General features: G+C 36.8%; 2 protein-coding genes across 3 annotated transcripts in view; one reads left to right on the forward strand and one right to left on the reverse strand.

Moving 5' to 3' along the window:
- Positions 1-7,174, reverse strand: part of CWC27 (CWC27 spliceosome associated cyclophilin) — a 94,174-nt gene extending 87,000 nt beyond the window's left edge. Inside the window, exons 1-7 of one of the 2 annotated variants that reach the window (XM_041470697.1) lie at positions 6,887-7,174; positions 6,124-6,220; positions 4,459-4,571; positions 3,110-3,253; positions 2,291-2,389; positions 2,028-2,131; positions 999-1,068 (exon numbers count right to left, since the gene is read on the reverse strand). In XM_041470697.1, the coding sequence (XP_041326631.1) occupies positions 999-1,068; positions 2,028-2,131; positions 2,291-2,389; positions 3,110-3,253; positions 4,459-4,571; positions 6,124-6,220; positions 6,887-6,928 (669 nt within the window). In that variant the 5' untranslated portion in view covers positions 6,929-7,174. The remainder of the gene's footprint in view (positions 1-998; positions 1,069-2,027; positions 2,132-2,290; positions 2,390-3,109; positions 3,254-4,458; positions 4,572-6,123; positions 6,221-6,886) is intronic. The other variant, XM_041470696.1, reaches the window with a different exon arrangement.
- A 70-nt stretch (positions 7,175-7,244) lies between these two features.
- On the forward strand, positions 7,245-16,738 carry SREK1IP1 (SREK1 interacting protein 1). The gene is made up of 5 exons (XM_041470699.1): positions 7,245-7,344; positions 9,808-9,855; positions 11,443-11,583; positions 13,776-13,854; positions 16,135-16,738. The coding sequence occupies exons 1-5, from the start codon at positions 7,332-7,334 to the stop codon at positions 16,322-16,324; spliced, it is 471 nt and encodes a 156-aa protein (XP_041326633.1). The 5' UTR covers positions 7,245-7,331; the 3' UTR covers positions 16,325-16,738.
- The last annotated feature ends 2,211 nt before the right edge of the window (positions 16,739-18,949 follow it).

Here is an 18,949-nt window from a genome sequence, read left to right on the forward strand (position 1 = left end):
AAGTATTTGGCATGAAAAGAAAGGAAGTCCAAGGAACTGAGTCAAATCCAGTACTACAAGCCAGATAAATAGCAAGAGCAAAACAGTAGATGAGCATATCAAGGTAAACAAGTAAACTTTGTCTGACTGGTAATTTGAAAAAGAAAGAAAAATAGTTAAAGCTGCTGTTGTTATAAATATCTACTATCATTCTGACTGACATCATCTCACTATAATATTGTCCATCATTATTCATGTTTTCCTTTTGTATTTTAGCTAACTTCTGAGGACTAACAACCATTTTTTCACTTATGTGGGTACAGGATGCAGGACCATGTAGCCTGATCACTAACTGAAGCAGTGAGGTACTGTAGAAAGTCCAGGAATCTAGCGAAACAACTTGGTCAGCAGTAGAAATGAAATCAGAAATTTATTTAAGAAATTTTTAAACTAGCCTTATTTAAGTGCCAAGTCAGGGAAGGAAATGTTAGACCAAAGATTACCTGTGCAATCCTGGAATGTGAACACTATGGTGCACTATTAAACTATGATAATGGACTATTTTCTCCAAAATAACCAAGCTTCATTTTGCTCACAGATGGATGGACATATGTAAGAAAATGGAGCTAAGCATGCACTGGAAATGCATAAGATGATCCTCAGTATTCAAGTATTTGATCATATAATTGCAATTATAAATAAAGGACTTGAAAAATAATAAAGTACCTATTGCTTCCATGACTTTTAAACAGCAGACATAGATTTATACTATGAAATGTTTTGCTTATGGAAATGTAAAAATTCCATGCAGTAACTAAAGGTACCTTCAAAATCAAGAAAGCTAAAAACTTCTGTTTTTGCAAAATGCTGCAACAGCAGAACCCTAGAAACTGAAGCAACTGCTATTATTATTGTTCAAAATGCAAACGTAAGAAGACTAAAAACTTTAAAGTTTTCTACAAATATGCAGAAAAGGTAATTAGGTTGAAAAGACAAATAATGATAATTTGGTACAATACCTGACTAACTCTACTGACTTCTTCCTCTTCTTCTTCAGCTTCTTCCCCAAAGGAAAGCAGGTTGAAGTTTCTTTAAGAGAAAAAAGGAAATTTCTAGTAAAATTTAAAATATTGTCTTAGTAACATTCCATTAACTTCAAATATATTACGTTCATGTTGTACATGACCTTTCAAAAAAACGTTTTGTCCTGCTAAATGTACCAATTCCAACCAACTACTGCATTTTGTTTTGCAATAAATCATAAATATTCAGAAAAGCATGTTGTACTATACTCCTGAGATAAAACAAGGATAGCAAAGCATCAGTTAAGACACAATTTAAGAAATCTTGTCTTGACTAGCTTTCCCAGATTCTTGAATGCTGACAGTTCTGTTGTATTTTTTTTTTTCAACAGAGCAGCATTCAAGACAGAAGATTTTCAAGATATGACAGCTCAGAAACACATCCATTGTGCACACATTCACAGAATGCAATTAAAAAAATTCTGAGCTACAATTTTTTTTTTTCCAATAGTTAATTGTTCACATTGCCGGAACCAGTCAGTTGCAACATGTTCTATTTTTATGCAGCAGAACTGACAGCATGCCCACTTTAGAGTTGCTACTAGTTTTCATTGCATGTTTGTGAATTTTGATTCACGGAAACTAAAATTTCCCATGTCAAAATGCCTGCTTTTTGCTAAGTACTTCAGTGGGGGAGAAATGGTATCTGATAAAATAAGTTAAAAAAATCCCAAACAATTGAGCTGCGACTCAGTTACTTCTACCAGTAGGTTTTTAACTGCAGTTAGATGACTGCAGGGACATGGGAAAGATAACCTTCTCTTTTCAACAAACTATCACTATGCATGAAACAGTTACAAGTCAGCAGATGCACAGTAACATTTCAGTCGGAGAAACTAGATTTGCATGATCCCGCCACCCAGAAACAAGGAAGTGCTTCAAAGGCAGAAATGGAAGTAATAACCTGCCAAGCTACAAATTAAAGGTAAAATAAAATAAACCACCATTTCTGTTGCATATATTTACTTTGTGCCTTTTACTTTGGACTTTTTACTGTCTTCTTCTGGTTTGTCTTTCTTCAGTTTTCTGTTTGGTCGTGGGACAATGTCATCAAAAGGATTAAACAAAACCTGTTTAAAAGAACAGTATTTAAGCACATCTCTAGTAGATATTTTGTCATTAAGTGGTTCAATATTTTAAAACAATATGCAAAAGGACAAGACAAACTTTCTGAACACTATGCACAAAAGAATTTTAAAACGTCTCATTTCAAAACAGAACGTACTCACCTCACTGCTTCTTATTTTGTGTGGACTGAGAGGTCTCTCTTCCTTGTCAACTTCTACTTCAGCCAGGCGCAACATGTTATATATCGTATCCCCTGTAACCTGGCAAATTTACAAAGAAAGGTTTGAAAGTTCATGACTGTAATTTGTGTTACTTATTCTGTAAAATACAAGGCAATTATTATATAAAAAATCTTGAAAGTACAAGTGCTATAGGAAATATTATCAGCATGTAAGACTTCTAAAAGACAGCAAGCACAATGTACAAAAGTTTGGGTTTTTAAATTTAATGGCAAAAGTTGAAGGAATACAGGTGGTTTTGAGAATGTAGGCAGATGAAGATGTTGAAGTATTACTGTGAGCTATGAAACAGGAAAACAAAAATCACTGAAATAACAAAACTATTTGCTCAATTTTCGTTTAAGTAAATCATGAGAGTGGTAAATTCATCTCATGTTTTTCATCTTTCTGACCCTTCTTGGGTAATTAGAATCTAATTAATTCTAAACAGAATTTTCTAACATGTGATTAGTATTAGATGAACTGATAAATAACAAAGCCATAATAATACGAATAAGATTATTTAAAGGCAGCACAAGGTGAAAATACAATTTAGAAGAATAACAACAGCAAGTCAGATAATAACAGGAATAACTCACAGAAACATTTCTACCAGATATAAGAAACAAAGAGAATGGAGACAGCACAGAAAGCACTGAAATAAATTTCAAATGCACATAGCAGCAAACAATATCAAACTTCAGAGAAACTTCTAGCAGTTTCTGTCAGACTTGTACTGGGACTCCAATTCCTGTAACAGACCTTTCCAAAGATTGTGTGCTTGTTGTTAAGCTCATCTGCACGACCCAATGTAAAGAAAAACTGACTCCCGTTATCATGGGGCCCAGCATTTGCCATAGCAACAAGTCCTCTTCGATTAAATCGCAATCGTGAGTGGAACTCATCCTGGTAAAAGCAGGACAGAAAAGAGAACGAATTCAGTATAAAACTATCTTTTCATTCCTTTAGCTGCAGTGTGATAGGAGATAGGAGTTATATTACTTACATCAACATGTACACACAGTTTTCTTTTGAATTCAGACAGTAATAAATCCCTAGTATTTTGAAACTCAATGCCAGAATTATATCTAAAAGTTCCTACTGTGAGCAGCAAAAATTATTTTTAGTCAGTATTTCTAATCCCTTGTGCCTGTAATGATGCCAACAAATGAACAATCTTCAAAAGAAACCATAAACACACAACGAATAAACACCAAACAAAAAACTAGAAACTAAAATATCAATAACAGAGACACATTACTAATTAAAAAAAAATTAAGTTCTGTCTTGTTAATTTTATTTCTTTTCATTAATTGCCTAAAAATCAATTGTTATTCACTGTCTTTATTTTAATTTTTATCCCCACAATATTAACAAAATAAAAAACATCTTAAAAAGTAAGGAAAAGTAAGTTAAAGTAAGTGCATTTCATACACTTTTGCAAAAATACTACTCTTGACTATCACTGCATTTACGTGAAAAATGAATTTAAATCCTAATTCATGTAAAGTTACTAAAAGCACAATAACAGGTTGTAATAGCAAAGTAATGCAAAAATCCATAGGAATAACATTTTCTGGAATAAGGAAGACAAAATAGGACTCCTTTCAAAGCAAGGAGAACATGACGAATACCACTGTAACATCACAATGCTAAACAGTGCAATCAATATTGAGACACCACTACTTTGAAGCAGCAATGCTCCTGCAATATTGGTAATTTTTGTTTTGTTCTCTCAGGTACCATTCCCTCCCAAAAACTTCAGGCTCATTCTAGATGCAAAAGTCTAGCAGCAAGAAGACGGAAGGCCCAGAAACAGGCTTTGCAGCTTCAGTCACATATTAAAGGTGCCTGCCCCACCAGAAATTAAACAGTCAGGCAGAACAGAACACAGCTGCTGAGGATCTGAGCCCCCAGTTTATTATACCAGAGTAGCTAGACCTAAGAGCTCTCAATTTAGAACCGCATATTCAAACACACTGAAGCAGCACATGAAGGCAGCTACTGCACAGGTATGCATTTCATATAAGATCTGATTTTTCAGAACTTGGTAGGAGGAACAAAGGATAGAGAATACTAAACAAACTGATGTGTAAATTATAGATACACACCTTGAAAGGAGCTCCATAGACTGACTCTCCTCCTGATCCAGTACCAGTGGGGTCACCCCCTTGAACAATAAAGCCAGGCACTACTCTGTGAAATATTGTGTTATTGTAATACTCTAAAAAATAAGGAAAAAAAAAGAAAAATATATTAAATACATGTAAGTGGTCTCAAATCCAAACTTTCATACAGATCATGTAGAGATGTTTAAAGACCGAAGTTCCAGAAAGCAAATACTGTAACTAGACTCTGCTGTTGGCTTCTATTTCGTTCCCTTCTGCTCTCCACAGACTTACGAAATCACATCCTGAGGTGTCACATGTTTCTTTTACAAAAAATCCTGCCCATCACCAACAAGATGACCTTGATGAATTACAGTCTTTTTGGCTTTTAAGTTTTATTACTGAATGACACTATCAAAATACACCAATTTAAAAGGAGAACTAGAAATGCTGTGCTCTGTCCTGGATGTGATCTCACATACAACATTAGCAACATCCATATAGAGATGATTTCCACTTTCACTCACTAGCACAGAACAACTTTCATCACCTATAATGTACTTAAACCAATAATTTTTGCAGAATTAAATATGTGGTACATTTTGCTCTCTAAGCTATCTTTTTTATCTATTTATCTGATAGAGGTTACAAGATCATAAGAAAGCAAAAAGAATGAAACCAAAACTTTACCTAAACAGCAAAACCCTGGTTGATATAATAATAATAATAATAATAATAATATCTGCAGCACACTGCAAGACAAAGCAGGGTGTGCAAAGTCGTGGATGGTTATACACTGGATATTAATGAGAAATACTTAAATTTATTACAAAGCACAAGATGCTATAAAGGAATTTAAAAAATATCAGAAAGAAAATAAAGCCCCCTGAGTATACATGAACCTTCATCATGGGTTAAGAAATTCCTTTGCCATTGCAAAAAGTCTCAACATCAGGGAAAAGAGACTGGACAAAACAGAGTGGATCTGTGCTGGAGGCACAAAGCCTAGACTGCTATTTTTGTTTAACAGATGAAGGCAAAAAGAACTCTTCACAATTCTACAAATGCTTAAATGGGAAAATAACACCAGTTAGAAAACACATAATGGCATCAAGTCTTTCACAGATTTTTGTTACAGTTTTCTCAGTACGGAGCTTCTCATTCTGGTACTCACTACTTTAGTGGAAAATTCTACAGAGCTTTCATCAACAAAAAAAAATACATTAACTGAAACATGAGGAGCACTCACGGAAAAAAAAAAAAAAAAAAGAAAGAAATGGTAGTGTGAATTGTGAGGCAGAAATGAGAATTTTGGAGAATGTCCAATACTGCATCACTGTCATTTCATGCACACACTGAAGTTTTTACACTTTGTAAATATTTGGTGTAAGTAGGCCTCTCAGGACTCTGAAAGACAATGTTTCAGTACTTTTCAATGTCATCATCTTAATTTGAGAAAACCATCCAAAATTTTCACCTTTTTTTCTCCATCAGCTTCATTGGTAACCTTGAAAAACATTGTCTGAGTGTTAATTAATAATTCCTAACCAGAAATAAACTTACTGACATGCTAAAGTCAAAACATAATTACAATCTCTATTTCACAGAAAAGAAACAAAGATGGCATAGTAATTAATTTCAACAATTCCCATCCCATTCAGTCATTACCTTCCATACATAGCTGGATGAAATTTCTGCATGCTTTTGGTGCTTCTTTTGACCATAATTCTATATCTATCTCTCCTGCTGTAGTTCTCAGCAAAACCTATAAACATAGAGATAAATGCAGCCTCAGTTTTACTGTAACTTAGATCAAAGAGTGCAACTGCCTAAAAAACAAATCTGATTTTGTTATAGTTGTAAGAGTGGTACATATTTAAGTGTGTCAGGTAGCTGTTGTTAGTTCTAACTAGCATTTCCAGAAATTGAGATACAGCTCTGAATCAATAGGTATAATAAAGATGTATAATATAGCTGTAATAACATAACATAACATAGCATAACATAACATAGCATAACGTGGCTGATGCTTTATAGAAACTTAAGATACTCTTTATAATTTCTATGACGAAACAACATGGGGAAAAAATCCCCATAAATATCCAAAGATATCGCTCTTACAAGGAACATCATTACATTCAGTGATACAACATAAGAAAATTAAGGAAGTAAGATGTAATCGGGAATAGAGGAAATCAAATTAAACGCTTCGAGGACTGCTCTGTGTTACGTCTCCAGACATCACGCATCACGCCTCATGCTCTGCCTCCAGCAGCGCCAAAGAAGTAACTTTAACCAAACCAATCCACCACAGAACCAACAACCTCCCCAGCCCCAATTACCACAACCCCCAAGCTCGTGTTCCTCTCGCCTGTCCCCCCATAAACCTACAACATAGAACTTCTCCAGGATTTCACCCTGGCAGCCTCACCTTCCCGTTGGTGGGCGGCTCCTGGATGTAGATGTTGCTCATGGCGGGGAAGGACCGGCCCGGCCGGCGAGCCTCCCCAGAGACCAACGCGGGACACGCTTCGCCTCCGACGCCTCCTACTGCCCCGAGCCGCCCGCCATCTTGGGCGCCTGTACGCAGCCCAGGGAAGGGGGGATGAAGTTACACAAGCCGGAAGAAAGGATGAAGGAATGAGTCCTCGGCCGGAGTCTCTTCGAGACTCACTGAGAAATAACCTGTCTTGAGAAAGATCCGCAGGCTTCTCCACACATCTGTGGTCCCCCACCGTGGCTCCCGCCTTAGGGGTGCTGAGGCCCACTGCCTTCTCTGAGAGTGGTACGGTCCGGGAGTGCGCCGGGAAAAGCCTTCCGGCGGGGAGAGGTGTCGCTGCGCGTGCGGCCCGGTCCAGTCCGGAGAGAGCGGCGGGATGGCGCTGCCGGGTGAGGGCAGCGGCAGCGCCGGCCGGCTCCGGCCCGGCAGCCCGGGGACGGGAACGGGAACGGGAACGAGCGGCGGGGCGGTGGACAGCTGGGACAATTGCCCGGGGAGGGCGCGCGGCTGTGGGCGGCACGGGGAAGCGTGCCGGGGGCGGTGGGCGCTGCTCCGGTCCGCGCTGCGGGGGGCAGCGGCAGGGAGATGGGGATGGGGATGAGATGGGGATGGGGAATGAGATGGGGATGGGCCCGGGGCCGTGCCGTGCCCGCGCTGGGCAGGGGCCCTGCGGGCGCGCCCTCCTGGGGCTGCGGGGCCCCTCTTCTGCGGGGCCGAGCTTCTGGGTGCCCCAGCGCTGCGTTCCCATCGCGTCCTCCTCTGAGGTTAGAGCTAAAAGAACGGTGGTTGTCAGACTTGGCTTTTCTCTTCCGCCCTCCTTCTGGATTAGTGCTTGTGTCCCAGTAGATTGTTCGCGTGAGTCAGGGCAGGCAGAAACACCTGCGCGGTTTGCAAGGTGTTCGTTCAGGCCGAGCACGATCGCCATCGCTCCCTAGCGTTTTCTTGCCCTGAAAACGGGGAGTGTGTGGTTCGAGAACAGCTGAACAGGCCTGAGCTTTGGTGATCTGCCTCTCTGATGAAACGAAGGCCTTCATAAGCTTGTTCCCATTCTAGAAGGGGTTTTTGAGGAAGACATGTTTACATTCAAAGGCTTCCAAAGGTTTTCTTTTCAGTCTTATGTGCCACTGAATGAAGTCCTTAGTTCTGAGCCACTTGTTAATTGTCTTGAGAATTAAGATATGGGAAGAAGAAGGAGTGAGAAAGTGCAAGAAGCTTCCTTAGTTGGCTTTTAGTCAGCTAAAACTTCATCTAGTCTAAATGCTTCTAACATTATTATATAAAGCCTAAAACAATAACAAAATTTCAGTCCTAGGAATTTGGCAGGAATATTTGATGACAATATTCACATTGTTGTCGTTGACTGGATGTCTCTTTTGGACATCCTGGCTTACACGGGAGATTTCTGTAGTGTGCACATGACTGTACTGACCTCCCTTGGCTGGAATACCAAATCTTTCTTTACCTCTGGGTCAGCTATGCAGTGGGGTTGAGGTTGACTCAGAAATATTTCAGAAAATTGGGACAAAGTAGGTGATTTGGGTGATCTTGTTTTCTAGTCCCAAGGAGTAGTGAACAAGCAAATGCTGATTTGAGTGTTTTTCTGATGTGACATTGCAAGTTATAGGTACGCTTTTGATTTTTATTGTGTGACTCTTTCTTCTATGTTCCCTACCTCCTTATCTCACTTGTGGGTGCCCTTCTAAAGGTAGTCACAAAACAGGTACCTGAACACTGCTGACCTTGAAGGGGATATGTAATACTAAGGGTTTGGGATCTGCAGAAAATAATCTGTTTATGATGGAATGTATGAATCTTTGTTGCTTGGCTTTCCAACACTCATTAAGGCATACACCTTAGTTGTCCAAGTTTCCAAGGTAGTTTTTTCAACTTGGGGTTTGAAGGTTTCTGTTATTTTGAGTAGAATTTTCTAAAGACAGTGCTTGTTTCAGTAAGTCATAGTTTAAATTAATGGGACCGATGTACTCAATTTCTGATAATATATGACTTCTTAAGTCGCTGGGGTTTTTCTGCTTTATTCAGTTGGGAGATAGAATGGCATCTTTTGATTTGGGAATTGAGTTGTCACTTTCATTACCAATGGCTTAAATTATTAAAATTAAGATTGATCTGTTGGGCAGTGGGACAAATCCCTGGTGCTTCTCCTGAATTGTGTCCTGTTCTGTCAGTTTAAATTAACTGTTGTCTCACATGGGAGAATCACACACTTTCAGTACCTAAAATTTGCATTATTCAGATCCTTCTTCCTGCTTAGAATCCAGACTTTTCTGTTGCTGTCTTCACTTTCATACACATTTGTTTTCTTGCATTTTTTGTGTTTGATGTCATCTGGATTCAGAATAATTTGTTGACATTTTAATTCTTTATTTTCAAGGACTGATTTTTTGATTTGGTTTGCTCTTTTTAATTGCCTTGTAAAGTCAGTTCTTGTAATTAAAATATAAATCCCTTCAGAGTTTCCAGTGAATGCCTGTCAACATCCTTGCATTGCTAGAATTTATATTGTGTACTACAGATCATGGGAATTTTAGATTTCTGCTACTGTGTTCGTAACTAAACAAGTGGAAAGGTCACAATAAATCAAATTAGGACTTGGCAATACATTTTGTAAGACTAAATGAATTCTAGTAGTTTAAATTAGTCAAGTGTGTTCTGATAGATTACTGCACAGAAAAGTAGCCTTAGCAATGCAGTTTTTAAAAGAGATCTTGGTGTACTTAATATTCATGAGAAGTGATAACTTGTGTCTGTATATTGACATTATCAAGCCACATTTGAAAGAAACTTGAAGGTTCTCTTCAGCAACACCTAATTGGTGAAATTTTCTCTTTCAGGTGGAAATAAGGATAATATCAGAGCTGGGTGCAAGAAGTGTGGCTACCGTAAGTCTGTAATAAGCAATGTGAAGTTACAGTGTTTTCTTCAGTTTATGGTGTTGGTTGGAACTGCCTTTTGAGGAGGGGGGAAAAAAAGGAAAGAAGTATTCTCCCTTGTTGCCGAGGCATTTGTCAGTTTAAATTACCATGTTATCTTTCTTATATTTATTTCATGCTTGTTCTCTGGTTTCTCACACCTATCAATGCTCTTTGAGTGTCTCAGCAAAAAAAATATGCTATTATATTCATACATACTACATTTCAATGCAATTACTTGAGAAACTTTGAATTGAAAGCACCTTCTTTGATATATACTGAGATGAGCACTTGTGCTTCTTCTGAATCTGACTGCAAAGAGGCAGGCATTTCAGTTGAAGTTAAGTCCAATCTAATTCACCAGAAAAAAATAGTTTAGAATCTGTATAATCTTTTATTCTAAGAAAATATTATTTTGTGCATTGTATATTTCAAGAAACAGCTTACCTTTATTGCTTACAAGTTCTACACTTGGCATTTAGCTCATGCTTTGGACTATACACTGATTGTAAATGTTTGTGACTACTTTCCTAATTAATGGTGACTGGTCTTAGTGAAGATTTCAAATTTTTAGTCACTGACTTATTTTTAGAACATTGGAATGGACACTGTTTTGTACTGAATTGTCTTGAACTTGTAGTACAGTGAGTTAAGCTGTTTGGGTTTTTTATATGAGTGTTACATTGAGTGACAGGAAAAAAATGTCTTCATTCTTTCACTTCAGGTTTTTGCAACAAATTTTGTCAATGACTTGCTTTGTGTATCTGTTCTTTCAAAGAACAGTGCATATAAAGACATATTTAGTGCTTTTTTTCTACATGCAGCAAGTATCAGAAGCTTTCTGAAAGAGAAGGAAACTTGTAGTCATATCACATGATCCATATTTATATGTTCCTAAATTCTCTGTCTTCATGGTGTAGGTAGTTTGTCATCATCCTTACTAAGAACATGAGCTTATGTCAATTACTGCTTGAATTACTGTGTCTCCCAAACCATATCTTCCTTTTTTTTTTAAATTTCACTTTTTTAAATTTCAGTTAGTGTATCAGCACAAGGTTTCTAGCTGGTCATGTTTATCAAGATGTAACTTAGAAAACTAAAAATACGAGTCAGGCAGTAGTTTAGTCAGTATTAAGTGCTGGCTGTTAAAGATTATGATTCATAAGCAAATAGGATTCTGTGATTTCACTGGAGGGAGTTAAGCAATGCAACACTTACTGTAGTTTTTGAAATATTTCATTCTATGTTTTTAGGTAGTTTCTTAAGAAAGTACCTAAGACCATTAAAAAATAGAAACTAAAGTTGAAAAAAATCTTGAAATTAGCAGAAGAGGAGAGAGGCCATAAAGCACTATTAAATAGAAGAGCATTGCACAACCTATCACATTCTTGGATAGAGTTTTTCAAAGTAAACTTTCTCCTGCCCCTTTCACAGATCACAACCTACCTTTTTTCTTTCACTTCTCAAAACTAAATAATACAAAAATCAATGTTCTTTAGTTTTTGGTATTTTTTTAGTAAATTGTAATTTTTCTTTCTTTATATTTATTTTGTTCAGCTGGTCATCTGACATTTGAATGTCGAAACTTTCTCCGAGTAGATCCTCAAAGAGATATTGTTTTAGATGTCAGCAGCACTAGCAGTGAAGACAGCGAGGAAGAGGAACTACAGAGATTACAAGCCATGCGTGAAAAAAAGAGTAAGGTGTTTTTTGTGGGTTTTGGATAATAGTCTTCTGAGGTGCAGGGACTCTGATTTTATCCTTTGTGATAACTACTTTTAGTTCTTTTAGCCTGTGATTTAAAAATAGGTCTTCTACTTTGTGTTTGGACTTCAGAGGTTTGATACACCCACACTCTTTCAGTGTTATGATTAATTCCTTCTATCGGAAGTTATTAATGTACCTGTTTGGAATATCTCAAAAGGCTCCTAAATACAAGAGATTAGTTGGTCTTTTACTAAGAAGCTGCTTAGAAGAAAATAACATGGGTGTTCTGAGTTAATCTTTTGATTATGACATGTAGTTTAAACATCTTCTAACTACTGAGAAATATGACACCTGAATTTCTCTCCAGTTTCTAAGTAGGATTTTGACTGAAACAGTTAGTAGACTGGAATTCAGTCATACATATTTTGAGAAGTACTGTTCTATATTTCTGGAAGGTCTGAGTATCAACTCCTTGCCAGAGTGAGAAAAGATGAATTGTCTATCAGATACTTGAGTTCATTTGAATTTGGACTCCAAAGAGTACACCTAAGTAAGAAGGGGGGTTTCACCTCAGTGTGTTTTAAGTGAATGAACATTCTTCTCCTCTGCCCTTCTGTTTTTCATTTTGTTTTGTTCTTTTGCTCTTGTATGCACTGACATTTAGTTCCTATGGAAGATGCTAATTAGAAGGGAAAAGGGGTAGATAGAACTTATAGATAGTTGTGCTCTTCAAAAGAAATGGATGGGCTGTTTTATCAAGAGTGTTGAATTGGTACTGCAATGGTAATTTCTTGGAACAAGTCTCTTTGCAAAAAATACTTACCGCTTATTACATATTTTTGAATGTAAAGGTTGTTTTTTTTCTGTCCTGAGCTTATTGAAGATGGATATCTGCAGGAAAAACAGATGTTTACTTGATCTTCTAATATTCCTCTTTTATTATATGTTCTTTTGCAAACTGTGGCTCCTCTGTATACTGTAAGGAAATGTATATCTCAGTTATCCAGGTGGAATTTTGCCATTTTCTCATTTTCTCATCTCTTGCACTATTTTCTTTAAAAAATACTGCTTGTTCATCCATTATCATTCATGTTTTTTCATTGCTCCAAAGGTAATTTGCTCTTTTATGTCATACTAAATTAATTCAGGTTCCACTCCATAACATACAGACCAGTAATTTGTGTTTGTTGTAGCAAAGGAGTAACTACACCAGCGTTCAGACTTTATGGAAAGGGTCATAGGAATAAAATGAAATACTCAAAATTGGCTCTCTTTTTTAAGGATAAATTGTAAAGGCACTGTTTTCCTTAGCTGAATATGTATTTATCTCCAGAAGGATTTACCTTCTGGAGAGTTCAAAAGTACTTTTTGAACTGGTATAGAAAAATCTAAAATTTCATCAGTGTCATGAAAGCATTGCTTGTAAGTGAAGTGAAGTCATGATACCACACTGTAGAGCGTTAGGGCAGGGGGCAGACACAACCAGAGGAGGGGTGACTCTTTTGCCAGTCTCTGTAGGCAGTACATTGACAATTAACTCAAATATGTCTCACTTATGGGATTGCTGTTTGTGAAGCATGAAATAGGGATGTGTGGAAGTAACTGAGGGAAGCCTAAAGAATATTTTCTTTATTTGTTCTGTTTTCAGACTTGGACATGTATGTTAAATATTAAAACTGTTAAAATACAGAAGAATCACAGAATAACTAGGTTGGAAGAGACCTTCAAGATCATCGAGTCCAACCCATGCCCTAACACCTCAACTAAACCATGGCACCAAGTGCCGCATCCAGTCTTTTTTTAAACACATTCAGGGATGCTGACTCCACCACCTCCCTGGGCAGACCACTGCTGTACTTTTATCACCCTTTCTGTGATAAAGAACAGATGAAAACCTGAATCTGGTGTAAATGTATAGGAAGAGGTCTTTTTGCTGCATTTTATAGGCCTTCCATCATTCTTAGTGTTTAGATCAATGTCAATACAATGTAAGTTGTGTATAAAAGTCCTCCTGCTACTGCAATATTTTCTGAAATTGCTATACTAACCAGAATTTGGGGAAAGGAAAAGAAAGCCTTTTAACAAGAATTTTGTAGTAACTTGACATTGCCATTGAAGCTACTTTTTTAATGCTGATCTTAATTCAGACAAGTGTTTTGTAAACTTTAACTTTCTACCTACAGATTTAAATGAAGAGGAAGAAAAAAAGAAACAAAAAAGAAAAAGCAAAGAGAAAACAAAATTAAAAAGACCAAGGAAAAGGTAACCTTCACACACCTCTTTTCATTTCAAAACACAGCTTTAGAAATATTTTTGATACTTGTGTTTTCTCAGGAAATATTGCTTCTATTGATGCAACATTATTTGCAAGTACTTCTTGTGTTTGAAAAGTGTTCTGTTTTCCAGTGAGAACTGGCTAATGGTAAGGTAATGGTAAAATAATGGTACGGTAAATGTTCTTAGATTAGTGGTGGAGTCACAGGCTTTCTGCTGTGGAGTTAGGATCATAGGAGTCTTGAGAGCTCTAGCAAGCTTCAGGTCTGCAGATCAGAGAAAGCAGAACTGCCCCGACTGTCCAACTCTAGGCAAGCTGTGATGGGAAAAGAACAAGTCAGGAGGATTGTGGAGTTGGTCCCCAGCCTAGCCAGGGCAGAGAAGGCTCTCTGAAATTCAGAGACTGTAGGGGTTCTTTGTGTGCAGACATGCATGTATAAGCACACCTGTAGGCACACAAACGTGCTCTGAGTAACTCACAGTTATCAAAAGGGAAACTTCTGTAATGTTGAACAGGTGTTTTAGTGTATCTGTTAACATAGAAGCCTAAAAACAGTGTTACTCCAGTTCCAGAGGAAAATATCATAATACCCAGATTGTGAATCTGAGTTCTGGCCTGTGGACTGACTTGGTTTTTTGAGTTTTTTTTTGCCTTTTTTTAAAGTGAGACTATGGATAAACTAATATTTCATCATTAAGACAATTGATAAGACAATATGCCAGGGACTGCACTGGAAAATATGAACTGTAAAATATGTATGGAGACCACAAGAAGATGTCCCTCCAAAACAAAGAAACAGGATTTATTACCTGTTGTATTTGTATTTTTCCTTATTTACATTTTGTAATTCAAACTTCCACTTTTGAAGATAGTCCTTACACTTGTAAAGAAGTAGAAAAGAGTCAATCTGGTTGTCAGTTTTGTGAGGAACGAGGCTCAATCTTTAAAATTTTTACAAGTTTAGTAAGGGATAAGGCAAAGGTAACAGCGCTGGCTGCATAGCCATAGCTGGATGCATGTGGTTAACTGTAACAACTTTTCTTACATACTTTTTCATTGCATTGGTCAAATGCATATTCACGAAGATTATACATATTCAAACATTCCTTTGAGTTTATATGTTCCAGGAATTATTTTGCTTAATTCAATTCCTGGCTTCATCTTAGAGTATGTGCCACAATGCAGATGTGACTTTGAGAGTGTTGTATTTTATTTCCTCACAAGGCCCCCTGGTCTGTGGTTTGACTGATAGCTGAAGGTGGTGGATTCCTCCTTGCTCTTTCAGTGTTATTTGCGTGGTTCTTTTCAAAGTTATCTTACCACACAGATGTTTTGGCCATTTTTACAAGTATTTTCAATTAATATTAGCTATTTCACCATTGTCAGTTAGTTAAAAAAATAAAACCATGAGTTATTATTTCACAACTACAATTAATTCTGCAAAAGTCAATATTATAATATACAGCACATAACCTCTATTTTAATATTTTGTGAAAGCCTAAACTATAATATATATCACACTAAAATATACAATCTACACAGGGATTAGGGTATTACCCATAAAAGGCTAACAAATTATACTATATGAAAAGCAGTTAAAAAGAGATTATAAACTGTGCTATATCAAAATAATTTGCAAAAGCCCATATATAATAGCAAAAGCAAACAACATAGTTATCTGTAACAGTTTTCTTTACATTCAAGTAATAGTTAATCAAGTAAACAATAGCATAAAACTGCCCTCTTTAGTATTAATGAATATTTAATGACTTAGTTATTTTATGTATGTAATCACTCATCACTGCTGGTTAGAGACCAATAGTATGAGCTGCAAGAACATAACAATTTTTCATAACTTTCTCTTAGATTTTTGCATCAGGGACATATATCTGAAGGCATTAATTAGCATTGTTACTGATCATGTGGTATTTTAAAAACAGAAGCTCTGTCTTGTTGTCATACTTGAGTTTTTGATGGTCTGTACTCTTGGTCTTTCTTTTCTCAAAGACTAAAAACCCACACAACTTCCCTATTCCATTATTTTCTAATCTGTTTTATACTGCTTTTCTGGCATGAAAGTTGTATTAGAAAAGTCATCATTTAAGTTAAACATGCAGACCCAGACATCATAAGCTATCCAGTGTATGCTACTCTACAAATTCTACATCAAATTCAATTGGTGACATTACAAAAATACTGATACCTTGAATTATTATCGTGTCATTTTCCTTCTTTAATTACATATTGATTTGCATTTTTTTTACTAGATCTTCCTCATCAAGTTCAGCAGACGAGGATGAACCAAAGTCAAAAAAACAAAAATCACACAAAAAAGAAAAGGAAAAGGGGAAAAAGCATAAATCTAAGAAAGGAAAGCATCATAAAAAGGAGAAAAAGAAGAGACGAAAGGAAAAAAGTTCATCTTCTAACAGTTCAGACAGTTCGAGTAGTGACTGACATGGTGGTCTGCCTTTGCTTTTGCTTCTGCAGAGAAGATGATTTTCCTTTCATAGTGAGTTTATTTATGCTTTGCAATGCTATTTTAAAACAGGATATGTTTTTTTTTTTTTTGAGAAATCTATTAGCATACATCAGTGCATCAAATTATTAGATGGACCATTTTATGAAAAAAATCTGCTTTTCTATTTCAGGTTTACTAAAACTAAACCATGCAACTACTTCTTCACTCTTAATTCAGTTGTGATTGTGTTTGAAATCCTTTACAGTAGGATGTGGTAAATTTCAGTTCACAAGCCTTTGTGTAGAAAGATATGGACTTAAATATGCTTAATGTCAGAATGGTTACATCAAATTTGGAAATTCAAGTGAGATTTTCTATTACCCTTTAATAAATGTATGTTTTACACAACACTTTCTGCTTACATACATTAATCAGTAAGTGCAAATATGAATCAGTATTCAGGTCCCAAGAGGGGAAGAATAAGCAATGAGAATCTAAAAAAGATTGATCCTTCAAAATTATCTCCTAAAATTGATCTAGTCATAGACTGTGAAACATAATTACACATTTTTTTGGGAGGATCACTATAAGCATGCTGAAAATAAACAGAAGCAAACAAAAGCTATCAATTTTTAAAGTCCTTTTTCATTGGGTTTTGTTCTTTTACAGTTGTGGCCATTTCATCTCTGACATAGATGTAAAGGTTTGGGAATCAAAACAAGACTTCTAGTATTAAACTATTTCTTCATTCATGTCAATTGTTATTAGCTTCACTTTGCATGAATCAGAATTTTGAAGGCCAACCCTGGCATAACTCCTGCTATTGTGCAGGCCCCAAGTAGGGATTGCATCCTTGGTACTCTACAACCTCCAAAGCTCTTGCAATGCAAAGGTGATGCCAGTACAAACGAGTGCCATTCCCTGTCAGTTTATCTCAGATACAGAATAAAATGCCTATTTCCAGAAAGAAACACAAGAATAAAGCACGTGAGTATGTGGGGTAGGCATGCCAAATGTGTAGTGAAGGGTCAACAACCTGCCTTACAATAAACTCTGAAATGCAAGTCAGTCTCTGTCAATAGGCACAGGAAACAAAAGCTTGCTGTTTCCTTCAGTCATCTTTCCCAGGCAGTGGAAGAAAAATGTGCACATTGGCAATTGAGCTGCTAAGCTGGGAAACAAACTGTGCTGTAAAATGCACCAAGGCCTGGAACAGCTCTTGTTTCACAAATAGCCAAAGGAAATTGCATCACCGTTTGTCCTCCTAATAGGTGCTTTTTATCAATTATGCCTAAAACCTATAAAAATGTACTCACCCCTGGTGGGGACGGGGTGGGCTATTGTGGACATCTTTCCATAACTGCTCCTGAAGACCTTCAAATAAAAATCCTCTTTTGTATTACCAACTTACTAAAATGATCTCAAGCTTAATTTCCAGGTTGGGCAAAAAGGCAATGGTGTTACCACTATAAGCTCTACTACCATTGAAATTTGTATGAATATAATTTTAAAGATTTTGTCATTTGATAGTGTCAACTTCTGTTGTTTACAGAACTCTTTCCTGAGTATTTCCTGAAGTTTAGTCAGATACTTCCTCTGTTGTGTTCTCTTCAATGGTATGTGTTGGTTCTTGTGCACTCTGCAAGGGAGCGTAAATGATGGACAAACAAAAGTCTTAGCCATAGGTATCCAAGTGGTAGAACAAAAAGAAAACTTAAATTCTTTGTGATGTTGTATTATTATGCAGCTTTATAGCTGGAAGGTTTTGGCTTTTTCCTTTCAAAAATAAGTCATAGTGAAGAATCATAGCTCAGAATTGCAACAACACAATTAGGGATAGAGAAAAATTGCAGCATCTAGCTGTAAACTTGGAACGGACTAAGTAACATATACAGGCTTGTTCTTTAAAGACCTGAAAGCTGCTAAGATATTGCATATTGAACTCTGTATTTACTTGGTGCTTTTGTAGTAGACAACAGGAAAGAATGTCATAGCTGCAGGCCCCTCTGAAAAGTATCATGAGTAATGAATCTGACATGGTGCTTGTTATCTGTTTCATGTAACAATCAGTTCTAGGAACGCCTGGGATGTATTTTTAGAAGATCATCTTTTGCAATTCCTCACTTCATCTCTCCCCAGTCAAAAAAGGACACAATCTCTGTGTATGCAAAACAGAATGTCACACATGCCAAACTTTTTCACTCAACTGATGATTTAGTTGTGCTCCGAAGTCTCCACTGTAGAGCCAGCGGTGAAGCTGCTAAAAGGTTTCACTGACACTGCCATGTCCTGGGCAGCCAACCTATCTTACCTGGTGACAATTACCACACATCACAGACTCTCTTGGGCAAACACACACTTTGTGCCTCTTACTACAATGCTTCTGCCCCATGGCAGTAGTACCTGAGAAAGGCATTAACAGAAATTCTAAGATGCAAATCACAATAAGTAATAATAAGGGCGAATAGAGAAAAATAGATCAAAAATGCTTCTGTAATAAAAATGCCAGCACATTTACACTGTTCACAAGAAATTCTAGTATAACAATCTGTGAAGATGAATTCAGGTAATAAAGAACACAAAATGAGGTGGTGGTAGTAAGAAACAAAAGAGGTACAAGA

Source organism: Pyrgilauda ruficollis, unplaced genomic scaffold (genome assembly GCF_017590135.1).
Source record: "Pyrgilauda ruficollis isolate IOZ18807 unplaced genomic scaffold, ASM1759013v1 scaffold25, whole genome shotgun sequence".
Taxonomy (NCBI): domain Eukaryota; kingdom Metazoa; phylum Chordata; class Aves; order Passeriformes; family Passeridae; genus Pyrgilauda; species Pyrgilauda ruficollis.

Bases quoted from the DNA above. Each gene is read 5' to 3' on its own strand.
- SREK1IP1 (XM_041470699.1), top strand. The intron at 9,856-11,442 runs GTAAGTCTGTAA...TATTTTGTTCAG, and splicing joins GTGCAAGAAGTGTGGCTACC to CTGGTCATCTGACATTTGAA. The intron at 11,584-13,775 runs GTAAGGTGTTTT...TTCTACCTACAG, and splicing joins AGCCATGCGTGAAAAAAAGA to ATTTAAATGAAGAGGAAGAA.